The 16127-nt window shown below is 48.9% G+C and overlaps 1 protein-coding gene across 18 annotated transcripts in view; it reads left to right on the top strand.

The window, feature by feature from the left end:
* The window catches only part of MAP4 (microtubule associated protein 4), a 195412-nt gene that overhangs the window by 172264 nt on the left and 7021 nt on the right, over positions 1 to 16127 (top strand). For 9 of the 18 annotated variants that reach the window (XM_030306563.2, XM_030306545.1, XM_030306513.2 and 6 more), the window contains 7 exons: positions 739 to 845; positions 1662 to 1877; positions 5779 to 5962; positions 6516 to 6575; positions 6692 to 6984; positions 8284 to 8397; positions 10352 to 10444. In XM_030306563.2, coding sequence (XP_030162423.1) covers positions 739 to 845; positions 1662 to 1877; positions 5779 to 5962; positions 6516 to 6575; positions 6692 to 6984; positions 8284 to 8397; positions 10352 to 10444 — 1067 coding nt within the window. The remainder of the gene's footprint in view (positions 1 to 738; positions 846 to 1661; positions 1878 to 5778; positions 5963 to 6515; positions 6576 to 6691; positions 6985 to 8283; positions 8398 to 10351; positions 10445 to 16127) is intronic. The other 9 variants (XM_030306557.2, XM_036064219.1, XM_030306550.2 and 6 more) reach the window with 6 other exon arrangements.

Here is a 16127-nt window from a genome sequence, read left to right as displayed (position 1 = left end):
TGAAACTTTTTCCTTAGACTGATCTTCTTTGGCTTCTGGATTTTGTGCCAGTTAGAAAGGTCTTTCCCACACCCAGGTTATAAATTTCATGGTATTTTAATGCTTTCAGGTGTAGCCCTATTGAAATCTGGAATTACGTCCCCACAGTGGTGCTGCTGGGCATATAGCCTTAGGTGGTAGACTATTTCTGGCCTTGGGTCTGATTTCATGGGTCTCCTCGGCCTTATTGGAAATCTGGGTCACTGCTAGAACCAGATCAAGTTAATCTCACATCCTCCATAAAGTGGTGCTTTACAGGGAAAGGAAATAAGGGGAGGACATTGGGTGATCTTCTGGCTCTTATCCCATCTTTCAGCAACCTTTATTCCAAGAGATAAACTCTAGTAGAAGAGGGTTTTGTCCCCTGTGTGCTCCGGGAGTTAGTGGTTGGGTGACAGAGCCCCTTTGCTGGTCTCCAGGGAAGGGAAACCAAACTTCAAGGGCCATTTCCTTCCATTGGTCATCTGTGCAAATCCCACTTAGGTTGCTTCTCCACAGGGACAGGCTGCCTGAATCTGTGGAATCTGAAACGGTCCTGACACAATGAGAGGAACTCGGGAGTCTTATCCACATTTCAGAGCACAGCCCTGTGGATTTTGTTCAGATTGAAGTGCTAGTCAGTGTCTGTCTCCACTAAGACTTGCATTTTCGAAATGGGTATGAAAAACATTTGCTTAGCATAACTGTTCCCCCTCTTAGGAATAAGTAAGCCTGAAGAAGGACGGCCTGCTGGGAGTGTGACCGGAAATGACATCACCGCCCCTCCAAACAAGGAGCTCCCACCAAGCCCAGAGAAGAAAACAAAGGTAGGTGCCGGAATGCTGGGTTCTCTTCTACCAATATCATTTTTTAAAACCATACCTTCTGCTACTGTTGCTTGGATTGTGAATGGAATTTCTTTTTTCTGAGCTATTAGTAGGTCCTTCCCCAGTTTTGGACCTTCTTAGAAAATATTTTATATTCCTATTTTACCATAGTAGCCTAACTCAACCCTTAAAATCTCTTCCCTTGACCCCATTATCTTGAATATGTGTAGAAATATTCTGTAGAGGGTGTTTCTGCTTCCCTTAACAACAACAATAAAGGGATTTGCAAAACTATTTGGAAATAAATTCTGCAATCTGCATTCATGAAAAGGGAAAACAGATTTTTAAGGTGGATCAAGGCTTCAAACACTTACTGGTACTTACTGCAGAGTAGAAATGCCACACTTCAGTGTGGTCCTAAAACGATGCTGATGTTGCCTCATCAAGGTACAAATAATAACAGCTTAATCACCTGCTGGTGGCTTTTCCTCCTAAAACTATTATAGCAGCCACCAAAAGCTACTTAATTGTTTAAAGCTGTCACTGAATTTAAGTCTTCAGGTGCCAAACTGCTAGAATTTGTGAGACAGTAAGAATGAATTCCCAGTTTTCTTTCTCTCATGGTTTCTTTCCACTATTTACCAAGCTCAGAAGAACGGAATGCTGCTTTTCAGTTGCATAGATCCTCATTGCTTATAATTTTACTTTGAATTGTGCAATTTATACTTTTTTTTTTAATTTGTTTTTATTTTTGTTTGTGTGTTTGATGTTGACCTTTAAAAAAAAAAAAACCACCACCAACAAATCAACTTAAAGCCTTTGGCCACCACTCAACCTGCAAAGACTTCAACATCGAAAGCCAAAACTCAGCCCACTCCTCTCCCCAAGCAGCCGGCTCCCGCCACCTTTGGTGGGTCGAATAAAAAACCCATGAGCCTCGCTGCGGGCTTAGTGCCGGCTGCCCCGCCCAAACGCCCTGCCGCCACCACTGCCAGGCCTTCCACCTTACCTTCAAAAGACGCAAAACCTAAGGTAAGTGGCCACCTAAGCACTCTGCCAGGGAAAAGTTCTCCCCTCTGAGTGTCCGATCGGCTCTCATTGCTCCCAGACAGCGGAATCAAGCTGCTGGAATTGGGGGAAGTGGGGAAAGGCAACTTGAAAATCATTTGGGGCCCAGGATGCAGCCATAACATCTGAAGGCCTTTCGGACCTTGTACCTTCCCCTGCCCCTGCCTGGAGGCAATACTGCATCTGCTTGGGTTTCTTTTCCTTTCTCCCAGACCCTCCTGCTCTTCACGGTTTGAACACTTGTTAGCCAGTTTGCCCCACTCCACACCCCGTTAGATTAACCCCTTTTTGGTAGAATTCTCCCATCAAATTCCTAAAATTTGGTTTCTTGTCTCTCTCTTTAATCCTCCTACAGAAATGATTTTTACCCATTACTTTTTTGGATAAAGCTCTTCTGACTGATCTCTGTAGGTTCCAACATCATGTGACAATTTCCTTTGCTTTTGACATTGGGCCCCCTCTCTCCCTCTGCAGTTTTCCAGTTTTTCAGGTCACCCACATTATTGCCTAGAAATCAGTCAATTTGGGCAGCAGTGGCTTCACAGGATTGTCCTAGAAGGGCAGATAGTGTCTGTGGCTTTCTTCCTTAACATTTTGTTTTATTTGAGAAGGGCCTTTAGGTCAGCTTGGTGTTATTCTTTAAATTCATGGTGGGAAATAGTTTCCCATGTTAAAATGGTAGTGTACCAATCTAATCTTGTAAAGAAAATTGGTGGAACCTAGGAATTGTAGAATAGGCTGGAACCTTGGCCAAGAAATTGCTATGGCCAAGAATTTCTATGAGAAATCCTATCATAGATTAAGAATGATAAAATCTCATGAAGCTTTCTGACCCTGATTTAGCCAGTTGACTGCTTTTCTTAACTGTTAGAAGACAATTTATTTGCATAAGAGGGCAGAGGGAAAGGCACCTGGGTGGCTCAGTTGGTTAAGTGTCTGACTTCGGCTCAGGTCATGATCTCCCGGTTCATGAGTGAGTTCAAGCCCCACATCAGGCTCACTGCTGTCAGTGCAGAGCCTGCTTCAGATACTCTGTCCCCCTCTCTCTGCCCCTCCCCCACTGCGCTCTCTCAAAAATAAACATTAGGGGCGCTTGGGTGGCTTAGTCGGTTAAGCGTCCGGTTCTTGATTTTGGCTCAGATCATGATCTCACGGTTCATGGGTTTGAGCCTGGCATCGGACTCTGCACTGACAGTGGGGGAGCCTGCTTGGGATTCTCTCTCCCTCTCTCTGCCCCTCCCATGCTTGCACTCTCTCGCAAAATAAATTTTTAAAGTTGAAAAAATAAATAAAAAATAAAATAAACATTAAAAAGAGAGAGCGAGTAGAGGGAAAGTGACTAGAGCTATGGTACAACAAATCCTGGGGCTGACAGGACAGTGGCAGGGGCGCAGTGTATAGTGAACTTTTACTCTGCAGTAATAATAAAAACGAAGTGCAGTTTACTGGTATCTTTATGCCTGTTAATTCCTTCACTCCTCTCTCTCAGCAACCCATGATGTGGATAATCATCTTCTCATTTCATGGCTCAATGAAATAACCTTCCTAAGGTCCAGTGCCAGTAAGTCACAGAGCTAGTATTTGAACTTGGGTCTGACTCCAACACTGATACTTGGGCCTCCGTCAGCACTGTTCTTTCTTGTCCATGCAGCTTTTATTTTTATTTTTTATTTATTGACTTATTTTTAAAGTTTGCTTATTTTGAGAGAGAAAGAGAGAGAGAGAGGGTGCAAGCAGTGGAGGGGCAGAGAGAGAGAGAGAGAGAGAGAGAGAGAGAGAGAATCTCAAGCTGGCTCCACACTGTCAGCACAGAGCCTGACGTGGGGCTCGATCTCACCAACTGTGAAATCATGACCTGAGTTGAAACCAAGGGTTGGTTGCTTAACTAACTGAGCCACCCAGGTGCCCCTCATGGCCATGCAGCTTTTAGACAGCATTTTGAGACACAGCTGATCTGAAAAGGTGATCTGCATTACAATTACAAACTTGTTTTTTAGACAAGAAACAGATAAAAATATTTAGAGAGATTGATAGAAATAAAGCCTTAAGAAATTTATTTTTATCTTTATTTTGGTAGAAAGATTGTAGAAGCAGACAAAGGAGGAAAAACTTACTCAGAAAAAATAAGCAGATCTAGGACTCTGGTAGAGAAGAAAATATGAATTGAGAAACAGCAGAGTAAGGGCAGTTACCAAAGCAGGCTGGTTCTGTAGCTTGCTGAAACCAAGAGACTGGCAGCTAAAGAGTGTCACATTTTTAAGAGCCTTCTATCCTTTTTTTTTTTTTAATTTTTTTTTTCAACGTTTATTTATTTTTGGGACAGAGAGAGACAGAGCATGAACGGGGGAGGGGCAGAGAGAGAGGGAGACACAGAATCGGAAACAGGCTCCAGGCTCTGAGCCATCAGCCCAGAGCCCGACGCGGGGCTCGAACTCACGGACCGCGAGATCGTGACCTGGCTGAAGTCGGACGCTTAACCGACTGCGCCACCCAGGCACCCCAAGAGCCTTCTATCCTTAATAACCTTTTTTTCCAACTTATTTTATCACCATTACTTCCACTAGCAAAAGAAGACCCTACTAGATTATTCTGAATCACAGTCAGAATACTGAGAATTTGAAGGAGACCTCAGAGTATCTGGTTTAGTACTCAGAGTTTTGAGCAGACAGGAGGGAGCCCCTCTGCACAAAATCCTACGATGTATTCCGAACAGAGCTGGTAGCTGAACAGTTCCTCTTATTCCAGTGTGAGGGTTCTTCGTACCATACTTCAGGGACTTCATTTGTAGAAGTGTCCATTACCCTGCATTTTCAGTTAGACTTTAACTGGATGCCAGCCCTTAATTTCTGAGCTCCTCCTAAGCTGATTTTCCATTTAAGCAGTGTCCTGCTGGTCTCTGCCAACACACTGCCCTGTGTGGCCATTTCTCTTGGAGCAAAAGAGCTGGATCCACTCTGTCTGTGTTTTGGCTTCCTCTCTTGAGGAAGGCTTATCAAAGAGTGTGTCCTTCTCCTATTCCTGTAGAAACCAGGCTAAATTGATCCCTTCCCTTCCTTACTAGTAAGGCCATGCCCCGCCTCCACGGAAGAGGAACGACCGGGGCCCAGGTGCCAAGCACCTACACTTGAGAGAATTTTCCCTTTTGCTGTCACATTTTCCCTTTTGATGTCACAGCTGACATCGGTGCTTCTCATTCTCTCTGGTCGTCAGGCCTGCACCCTCCACCTGCCCCCTTCTCGTCGTCTCTGTGCTCTGGTCCCCACAGATCCTCTGGTCCTGACCTCCTTTATCCAGATGAGGAAATAAAGCCCATAGAGGTTCTGTGATTTTCCCAGAAACACACTGTGAGTTGGGGGCCTGACTGGGGTTGGAGCTCAGGCTTCGGATCTAACTGGTTAGGCCAGTGTTCCCTCCATCTGCAGCCCTATTCTGCTCAGCACTCACTGGGTGTATCTTAGCCAAAAGAATGACTGAATTTGCTTAAACATAATTTTTAATTTTTTTGTGGTGTTTATGTATATTTGTCTTTCATCAGGTCGTTAAATACTGATGTATTTAATGTATTAAATACATTCGATCCTGCGGCAAACTTCGTTTGTGATGTGGTATACTTGACTGGTTTGTTCATTCTCACCGGTTCAGGTTGGATTGAGATAGTTAGACTCCCCCATCTCCTGACTCCAGCTGGCCCAGCACCCTACATGGCCAGCTTCTCACTTTGTCTGAAGGACTTCGATCTCAGCAGTATAAATTTTCCTACCAAGAAGTACCAAATCGTAGTTCCCCTGTTTTCTACTGTCCTTTAACATGACTTCCTGGGGCTCTTGCTGACCTGCTGCTCTTATTCCCACTTCCCTGTTACCAGCCTGTTGCAGAGGCGAAGATTCCTGAGAAGCGGGCCTCCCCATCCAAGCCGGCCTCTGCCCCAGCGCTCAGGCCTGGCGCCAAGAGCACCCAGACTGTTCCAAAAGCCACAGCAGCTGCAACTCCTGCCTCAGCTGGGCCAAGCAGCAGGAGCCCCCCCACACCTGTGCCCAAGAGGCCCACCAGTGAGTACTGTCACCCTTCCTTCCCACGGGAACCAGCGGGGAGACAGGAGAGATCTGTCTCTGTGCACCAGACCTTAATGGGGAACACTGATCTTCTTCACATGCAGTTAGCCAGTATGTCTGTTCAGAAAACTCTTGAGTGAAAGGGATTCTCGTGAATTCCCAGGTAGGATTACTATTCCCTTCTTAGTAACTTCACATTACTCAGCACACTGTGGTCATGGGCTTACATGATAGGAAGTCAGTTGTTCGGTTCCGCAGGCCTGTACTGGTAACCCACTTCCAAGGCCGTGTGGAAGGCACTGTTAAGATTGTAGAAAAGAGTAAGGATACAGTGCGTGGCCTTTTGTACTCCATAAGGGCCCAGTCTTTACCTGGCTGTCTATTCACTCTTAATCTATTCCAGAGACGAGCACAGCCCATGGCCCAAAGGGGACATTCAGTAATTGTTGAATGAATGAATGAATGAATGAATGAATCTCAGTATTGGATGAGCCATTCACTAGGTCACTTTGTTAAACATTAAATAGTAAAAAGTGTTATGTTTGTGCAGCCATCAAGACTGAGGGAAAGCCTGCAGACATGAAGAAGACGGCCACGAAGTCTGCACCAGGTGACACCCGTCCCCCACCTCCTGGGACCCTAATTTAAACCCCTACCTCTTTGCAGCTTCCAGGCTCCCTTCTGCTGTCTCCCGCTGAACACCTGTCATCTCTTACTTCTTTGCAGCTGACCTGAGTCGCCCCAAGAGCACCTCCACCACTTCAGTGAAGAAGAACACCACTGTCCCCGGGGCAGCCCCCGCAGCAGGGGTGGCCCCCGGCCGAGCCAAGCCCACACCCACCCCTCCTCGGCCCTCTGGGACTCCTTCCTCGGACAAGAAGCCCACGTCAGCCAAGCCCGGCTCCTCTGCACCGAAGCCGAGCCGCTTGTCTACCAACGCTTCCACCCCTGATCTGAAGAACGTCCGCTCCAAGGTTGGCTCCACGGAAAACATCAAGCATCAGCCTGGAGGAGGCCGGGTGAGTCCTGGAGCTCGTGGTCCTTGGCATGCTAGCCCTTGCTTCCCTCCCTGCCACGCCACACCCCTGGGCCCACCGAAGCAGAAGGGTTGTCATGACGTCGGATTCAGTGTCACAGACTTGCAGCCTGGGCTCCACGTCCATCCGGCAGCAGACTGTCTCCTCCCGTCTCTATCAGGGGGGCTCCTGGTGTGGATTTTGGGCTTTAGGCTTACATTTTGGTTTGGAGGCAAAAGGGTTCTTGTACTTAACAAAACAAACAGGGAAGCCCTGGCCTGTGAGACCTGCTGGCTGTGCTCCCCACCTCTGTGCTGTGAGCATCAGGACCTGACCCGCAGGAGGGGAAACCTGGGCTTGGGAGAGGCACGTCTGCCTGAAAGAAGTTAGGGTGCCCCCTTGTGGCCGGGGTGACTGCCCGCTGCAGGGAAGAAGGGCTGTCAGAAGGGCTGTGGTGGGGAGTGCTGTTGAGGGCCAGGTGCTTCACTCTTAAGGATTTTCTGTTTACATCCACCGCAGAATTATCAGCTGTTAGCAGGGATGGGACCTGGTGTAGCAAACGGTGGTGGCGAAAGTCCCAGTTTGGGTCCATGGAGCAGTAACCTCATTTCCTGTGTGATTCTCTAGCACTTAAGACACCACACCTCCCATTCAGGGTAGGATCCTTAAATTGCTTCAACCCCAGAGCCTTTAAAACATTGAACAGGGCCCAGAATGAGGCAGAATCCTGGTACTGTTGGAAGACACTGATGGCAAACTGGGATTAGTCTGGAATAAGGGCCTAAGAGTTACTTTTGCTAAGAGGCTGTGGCTCTGGTGTACCCAGATGGTGTGACCATCCCCCCCCTTCCTGTGCTCTTCTTACGCTTTCGTTGGGCAAAAATTGCAGGAGGTCTTGGTGAGGAGTTGGGTGACTTGGCCTGGTGAGTGGTGTGACACTTCCCGTCATCAATAGTGGCTCCTGTGACTACAGCAGCTTGCTTGGGGTGAGGACATTTGAGTGGGGGAGCATTGTGACTGGAAAACACACTCTCGGAAGAGAATCCCTAACTTAGCCCTCCTTCCCTCCTTCTCTCCGGGAATGGTGTCTCGATCTTGTCCTCGTGTCTCCAGACTATGGTCTGCAGCTCCTCCTTCTGGCTGGTTTGTCCCGGGAAACGGTTTGTTCCTAGGAGCAAGGGTGACCTGCTTCTGCTTGGTGGCCTGGCCTGGATTCGAGTCCCCTACAGCTTTCTTCCCTTCTTGGCATTTGGGCTCTTACCCTCTTGGTTTGAAATTTGCCCTCCGTTTATCTCCATCCAGGCCAAAATAGAGAAAAAAACAGAGGCAGCTGCTACAGCTCGAAAGCCTGAACCTAATGCAGTCACTAAAACAGCCGGTCCAATTGCGAGTGCGCAGAAACCACCTGCTGGGAAAGTGAGTTTTATTTAGACTTTTACCTCTTGAAGGTGAAAGATGATAAACTGTTTCTTCCAGCCTGAGTCACTTTCCCTTCTATCGCACTTTTTTCCTATCCTTAACCAGTTTCTACTTCGCCCCCGCACTCCCTCCTCTCTGTTTGATGACTCAGCCATCAGAAAAAAGTTTTGTATTAACCCTGACAGTTAACAGATTTGGGAGCCCATTACCCTTTGGGGAATATTTATTCAGCTGGACAAAATGGATCCAAAAATTTTCAGCCACTTCCTTCACACTGACCTTGATGTGAAACCTACCCATTTTGTGTGCAAACACACACACAGCACCCATGTTCTTCCTCAGCAAAACGTGGGATTGGTTACTCTGCTGCGCCTGGAACCCTGGAGCCCTGGTGCTTGTAATTGAACTAGAAGGCCCCTTTCGTAACCTGCTGGTTATGGAGATAGCTTTATTTGCCCTGGTTCCCCATGTCACCTCCTCACTGAAAGTTTAGGTGCTCGTTCCCACTGGAAGCCCGCTCAGCCTAGGGATTGCATACCACCGGCAGGGCACAGGTAAACAGAAACTCTAGGTTCTTTCCTCTTGCCTCCACACCCTGGAAGCAGGCCCCTCCTGCTTGCTGTGAGAACCTTCTTTTAGCTGTGGCAGGTAGGTCATCTGTCCATCCAGGGACTGCCAGAGAAGCCGTAACCTCCAGCCCTTAGGGACCAGGATGGACAGTCTCAGTGCAAGGAATTTGTACCTTTGGTGAGGCTTCTGGGTGACTCCTAGAGGCCCTGGAGGTCTCTGGTTCAGAGCAGGGTTTCACTGGGTAGTGGTTTGCTGACCAGTTATTCATCACTGACATTATAAAGAAGGCACGAATCAGTGAGGTATTTGGGCTGGAATCTCTCAGGGTGGATTTCTCTGTTCAGTAGAAAACTCTTCAGCTTGGGGCCTGCTTCATTTGTGAAGGGCTCTGAAGCAAAGGAAGGAAGGAAGCTGGCAACTGTTTCTCCTTGGGAAGGCTCAGAAAGAATTCTTTGTTCCAGCCCTTAGAGCCTGGGCCTTTGTGTGGCCGCATTCCAGGGAGAGCCATTCATAAACACGACAGTGTGCTTGTGCATCATTGCAGCCCTGCTTGGAGCCGGTTCTCTCTGCGCATGAAACTCACAGGGCACAGGACTGGGCATCTGGAGGATGGAAGAGGTGTTTTACTGTCGAGTTGAAAAAAAAGTCTAGACCAGAAGCTCACTCTGGTCCTGTGCTTTCTCGAGCCCCCAGACGCACGGGCTGCTACTTGTGGAGTGTGGAGCTGCTGAGGCTGTGGCCCGCGCTCCCCCTGGTGTCCGGATTCTGCATGGTGGCTCCAGCGGCCTCTGGCCCATCTGCATTTATAACTGAGCTATGCTGTCCCTTCCTTCCTGTAGCATCAGATCTGTGCCCTGTGAGCCAGCTGCCCAGCACTTCTCTGAGCAGCCGTTGCCTCCCCGAGTGGGTCTGGCTGCTGCAGTTCCCAGCCTCAGATTTAAGGGAAGTGCCAAGCTTCAGCGAAGACCAGTCCAGATAAGCAGGATCCTTGCAGAGAGCAGTCCCAGGACACTGTGTCTCAGCTCTCAGGGAGAGCAGGCGGGAGCGGGGCCATGCCTGAGCGCGCATCCGGGGCCTGCAGCTGGCTGGGCCTTGTGCACCACGGCCCAGCCCCAAGGAGCAGTGATGAGGACCGTGGAGCCCTTTTGCGATATGTGCTTCTGTGCTCGTGTTGTTCGTTCACGTCTTCGCTCCCTGTCCTGCCACTTCAGATTCCTTCCCCTGTGCTTTTCCACAGCTGCTCTCCTGCAGGCGGGGGCGGAGTTGTAACGGCACCCTGTGTCAGTCATTGTGATCACGTGTGGACTCACTGCCTGCCCTGTGTTGGTTCTAACCAGCCCTCTCCCTTTGTGTTGTTTTTTTCTGTTCTCTAACACTCCAGGTCCAGATAGTCTCCAAAAAAGTGAGCTACAGCCATATTCAGTCCAAGTGTGGTTCCAAGGACAATATTAAGCATGTCCCTGGAGGTGGTAATGTAAGTATGAGCTCTGGACAGCTGGTGTCTGAGCCGTAGCCCCGTGGGGCACCGGGGAGAGGGCCGCTTGCGCTCCCAGGACCACAGCAGCCTGGCTCGGGGCTTTCTTCCAGACACAGGCCAGCAAAGTGAGAGGAGGCTCAGTGCTCCTGTGTGTTAGGACCAGCTGTTTCTGGGGAACCCCTGACCAACACCCTGGTGATGCCCATTTGGCATCTTTTCTCATCTTCTCTTTCCCTTCTGCTCTCTTTCACCCACTTTCCCCTGTTCTGAGTCCTTCTTCCTCTTACTCCCTCAGCCCCTCCTTTTCTTTTTGTCCCCTTCCTCCTTCCATCCAGACAACCTTTTATCACGCTGCCCTTCTGTGCCAGCCCTACGCTCTGTGTTGGGTGCACAGTGACTCCAGCTAACAGGCCCTGGTCTAATGTTAGAGAACACCCTGTTCACCTTCCACGTGTCCTCGTGACAGTACTCAGGCAGGCGGGACCCCAGCATGCACCAGAGGTGTGTTATGGAGAGGCCACATGCAGCCTCTGCCTTCGTGGCTTCTCCCCTGCTTCTCTCCCCATCCCACAGTCAGGGAGCTCATCCTGCTCTGTCTCTCTAGGTTTCATTCAGTTCCTTCTCCTTACTGTCTTGAACTGGACTGAGTTCTGCTCTGCTCACCCTTTTCATTTTCGGCCTCTGTCCCTCCTGTCCCCTCAGTGGCCATGCCATCCTGCCTGTGGCTTACAAACACTCCCCAGCCCGGTGGTCGTATTGTGAGGAATCAGCCTCAGGTTAGCCCTGTCTTGCCCCACACAAGGCCCCTTCTTGCACCTCCTTCCCAGTCACTTCGCACCAGTGGCTCTTCTAACGTGGGTAGAAAGCGCACTCTTGACGTGGAGGTGGGGCGTACTCGGCCGGCCTGGTAGCTGGCCAGACGTTAGCCAGCCTGGTGTGCGATGAGCTGAAGTGGGTGAAGCGTTTAAAGACAGTATCTGGTTAAGGTGATAAAGATCCAGCTTATGAGGGCCCGAGGTAGGCACCGGCCTCAGCTTTTCCTTTCAGGCTTTTGACCTAGGTGAGAACAGGAGGTGAGCAGAGATTATGAAGGAACTGGTCATTGTGTGTGTGACACAGAAATACATTTGTGTATAGTGTGCAGTTGTATGTACAAGCTAGGAAAATAGACATGTATTTTTTTTTCAAAGTTTGTTTTGAGAGAATGCGGTAGAGAGCACACATGCACAAGTGGGGGAGGGGCAGAAAGAGAGGGAGAAAGAGGATCCCAAGCAGGCTTTGCACTGTCTGCACCGAGCCCAACTCAGGGCTCGATCTCCCGAACCATGAGATCACGACCTGAGCCAAAACCAAGAGTTGGACGCTTAACAGACTGAGCCCCTGGGCGCCCCAAAATAGACATCATTTATCTATCACTTACTGTGGTCTTGGCACATTGCCTACATGTGACTTCCAAGATTTTTTTTTAAGCATTGTATTGTAGGAGGCTTCCTTAAGCAGCCTCTCATTCGGAAACCTGCCTGTGAGCAGTGTTTCCAGGTGGGGAGATGAAGGTAGACGGCCTTGACTGAGGGGCCATACTTGTTTCCCTCAGCCCCTCCATAAAGCCACTACAGATAGACACGCAGCTGAGAAAGAGTGGGCCCGCTGGCACAGGTAGAACAGCGTCACACGTCACCCGCAGACCCCATCCCCTCCTGTATAGAAATTCTGAAGTTAGCACCCGGATGAGAGGCTGGAGCAGGGTCCCGGTTAGTGCTGCGCGGCACCCCCGTGTACATACAAATGTCCCCTTTTTTGAGAGCCAGGAGGACATCAGGGCAGGGCACGTAGCAGATTTCCCCCCAGTTTAAAACTTTGTGACAGTTTTTCTTCCATTCCACCCCCGTGAGGGGGGATATGTGCGCGTCATGGGTTCTGAGGCCTGGGGGCACTGCCACCTCAACAGCCCGTACTGCTGTCCACAGCAGCCCGCGGGTCCTCACAGGCCAGTGGGGCAGATTGCGGAAACGGCTGCAGCGAGGTTGAGGTACCGTGCTTGCCGGGGTTGGTGTGTGGGAAGAGGACCACGGAGACAGGCATGGCTTCTGCTAGCTGCCGGGCTTTGCCGGGGAGAGGACCTTTGAGAAACACGTCATAGGCCAGAGAAGCAGCACGTGGCTCCCTAAAGCTTTGAGTGGAGGCGAGTGGCCAGGGGAGGGAAGGAGGGGAGGATTGTTTGGCAGTTACTATGGATTCCCTACATACCAGCCCAAGGAGGCAGAGTGACCTCTCAGAGGTGGTGGGTTAAGTGAGGGGGACACAGTTCAGCTTTTTAAAACGTTTAATCATAGGCATTTTTCAAATACATGCAAAAGTAGAAAAGAATCCTACAATGTACCCAGCTTCATTTATTATCCTTGTGGCCAATCATTTGTTTGTTTTAAATTTTATTTATTTATTCTGAGTGATTTCTACACCCAACTCACAACCCTGAGATCAAGAGTCACAGGCTCCACTGACTGAGCCAGCCAGGCGCCCCTCCTTGTAGCCAATCTTATCTTCTGTGTGTTCCCACCCTGATTATTTTGAAGCCAGTCCCAGATACATCATTCATCTGTAAATATTCCATTCATAACTTTAAGATAACTCTTTAATGTACGTGTGTAAAACCCCTACTGACACTCAGGATACAAGTAGGGACCATAAATTGTGGTTGGTTGATGCGTCTCTTGTCTCTTATAACCTTAGGTTTCTTTTACTCTACAGGCACCCTTCAGTTTTTGTTTGTAGCAGCATTTTATAAATGAGTAAACTAAGTGGTTTATCCTAGAATCTGGCTTCTGCTGCATATCCCCGTATTTTGATTTAATATACTCCTTTGTCTCTCCATATCTTTAAATTGATTCAGGTTTGATTTTTTTTCTCCCCCAGCTCTTTGCAAGACTTTTATAGGTAGTGGTGGTGTTTCTGTCAGGAGGCATATTGTGTTTCACTGTCTGGTCCCCCCACCCGCCCCCACTCTCTGATGGCCGGTACCTAAACCCACGTGTTGAGTAGGGGTATACTATGGTGAGGCTCGAGTTCTCCCATTCCTTCTTCATTTATTGGCTGGGATACATCCGCAAAGCAGAATTTCCCCTGATCAACTATTCTTTACCTGAGAACCAGGCAGGAGGTAGAGAAGCAGTGGCTTCGGTCGCAGAACAGTCTCAGGAAATGTGCAGGCCCCAGGCCTTGGAGGGTGACCCCTGGAACTCCTCCCAGGTGTCTCAAGGGTGGCACAAGATGAGCCTGCCACCATTGCTGCAGGACACATGTTGTCTTGGTCTCAGTAGCTGGCAGATGTTTGGTTGGGAATAGTACTTCCCTGTGTCCCTGTTGGGAGAATTGTGGCCTTGTTGGAAATGTGAGGCAAAGTGGAGGCTGTTGTGTTGAGATGGTAATTGTACTTTGTAAATGATTACTGAACGTGGAAGCAGTCAGTGTCCTGCTGAATCTGATGTCCCTCCAAAGGGTGGAGTGAAGAAGAGGTGGAGTGAAGCCAGAGCCTTTGAAGAAGGTGACCTTTGAAGGGCTTTGAAGGATGGGGAGGAGAATGCAGTGGGCTTGCTTGGCTAGGGAATAGTATGAGCAGAGTTCTGGAAACAGTGAGGATGGCTCAGGCAAGCTGATGATTATGGGAAGTTACTCTGTGCCAGGCCTTGGGCTGCGAGTGGACGTAGAACGATGCAGTAGACATCACATGTATCCTTTTGCAATACGATGGAAACCGTATTTCCTGACACTGGAGAAAGGAAGACGGGGTCCTAGAAGGTAGCCATTGAACGGCACTGTGATGAAACCCCACCAGAAGGGCATGACACCTGCCGGCAGGGCCCCGTGGGCCACCACATGAAGGACTTGATTGTGGCGGAAAGCCAGGCTCTTCCACAGAACCAAGGAGCGGCTGGGCCACTCACGGGAACTGTGGTATTTTCATCCCAGAACCCAGTGCCCCTCTATAGATGACGTCCTTTCCTAATTTAAACACATGTCATCAGTCGTGGTAGCAAGATGTTTTTCCAGGGCTCCTGGGGGGCAGACCTAGATGAAAGTCCGTTGGCCACCTCAAAAGTAGGGGCAAGTGTAGAGGACACCCAGACAAGTCTCCATCCCCAACGGGATTCATTTGTATAAAAGGCCATTCATCCTCTTGATTGCTCACCAAATGTGGACAGGATGGCAAATCTGTGAAAGGCCTCGTGCAGCCTATAGCCGTGCACAGTCGCGGCAGATGTGGAGCTCCAGGCCACCGTGCTGGGCCCATCGTGCAAATGCTTAGTATCCTTAATAATGAGCAGAGCAGGGGCGCCTGGGTGGCGCAGTCGGTTAAGCGTCCGACTTCAGCCAGGTCACGATCTCGCGGTCCGTGAGTTCGAGCCCCGCGTCGGGCTCTGGGCTGATGGCTCGGAGCCTGGAGCCTGTTTCCGACTCTGTGTCTCCCTCTCTCTCTGCCCCTCCCCCGTTCATGCTCTGTCTCTCTCTGTCCCAAAAATAAATAAACGTTGAAAAAAAAAATTTAAAATAATGAGCAGAACAGCCAAGACTGGGCCTCTTTCACGTATAAATCAGCAGAATTTTGTTGGCGGTGGGGTTTCTTGTTTTCACTTTTATTTGCATTTATTTTATGCAGAATTTACTCCCGGGCCGTAAGTTTTTGTTCCTTCAGTCTCTTCTGGGGCATTTTTTTTTTTTTTTTTTTTTTTTTTTTCTGTGCAACTTCCTCTTCTGGTTTAGGAATAATCTGCTCTTTTCTAGTAAGGATCGTCTCTCACTGTGGCAATCTGACCATGAGCCCTGTTAAGTTCTACGCCACATCTTGGGGGCTTTGTCCACTTGGATGTGCAGTGACCAGAGGATCTACATCTAAACCCCTAAGTTCAGCAGTACTCTCTGCATTTTTAAGCGTGTGCAGTAAAATTACACACTCTCTTTGGGCCACTGACGCTGTGTCCAGCCCCGCTGTTAGGCCTGGGCACACCACTGTCTCCACCATTGTAGCAACAGAATGGCACACGTTGCTTTTGCAAAGTGACATCATTCAGTTACTTTGTGGCATTTCAGATACATGCATTCTTGATGGCCTGGGCAGTGTTTCACGTGTGTTCTTAAATTGAACATGAAGAGTTGAACCTCTTGTGTGATTTTGTAGGGTTTTCTGGGTCAAGTAAATAGCGAACTGTTTTCAGAAATCACCTTCAGCCACTCACGGGAAGAGCGTTGTTGTTGTTTTTAATGGGAATAGCCAGGGCTGGGAGGATATGGAGACAAACCACGTAAGCTCTCTGGTGGGGGTCCGTTGTCACATTCCTGGAAACCCGGCCTCGTGCTTCAGGAACCTTAAAACAGTCCCAACCTTTGACCGGGTAACTGAAGGTCTGGGCATTTTGCTTGAGAGGTCATCAGAATTGCCATGACTTCTGTTCACAAAGATATTTATTGCTGCCAGAGTTTTAATGGTGAAAAATTAGAAAAAAAACAAAACAAAACAAAAAAAAAACCTTAAATGGTCCCTATCTGGCGTAGGTTAGGTTTATATAAGATCTTACAGAATGGATTATGTGGCCCCTTCTTAACATTTCCCAACTTTTATGGGGAAAATGCTTATAACATGAATTAAACAGGAATACAAAATCATAGACACATACGTAGAAATCTG

Source organism: Lynx canadensis, chromosome A2, assembly GCF_007474595.2.
Source record: "Lynx canadensis isolate LIC74 chromosome A2, mLynCan4.pri.v2, whole genome shotgun sequence".
Taxonomy (NCBI): domain Eukaryota; kingdom Metazoa; phylum Chordata; class Mammalia; order Carnivora; family Felidae; genus Lynx; species Lynx canadensis.
The sequence above is the reverse complement of the archived record's forward strand: the minus strand, read 5'-3'. Positions and strand labels throughout refer to the sequence as shown.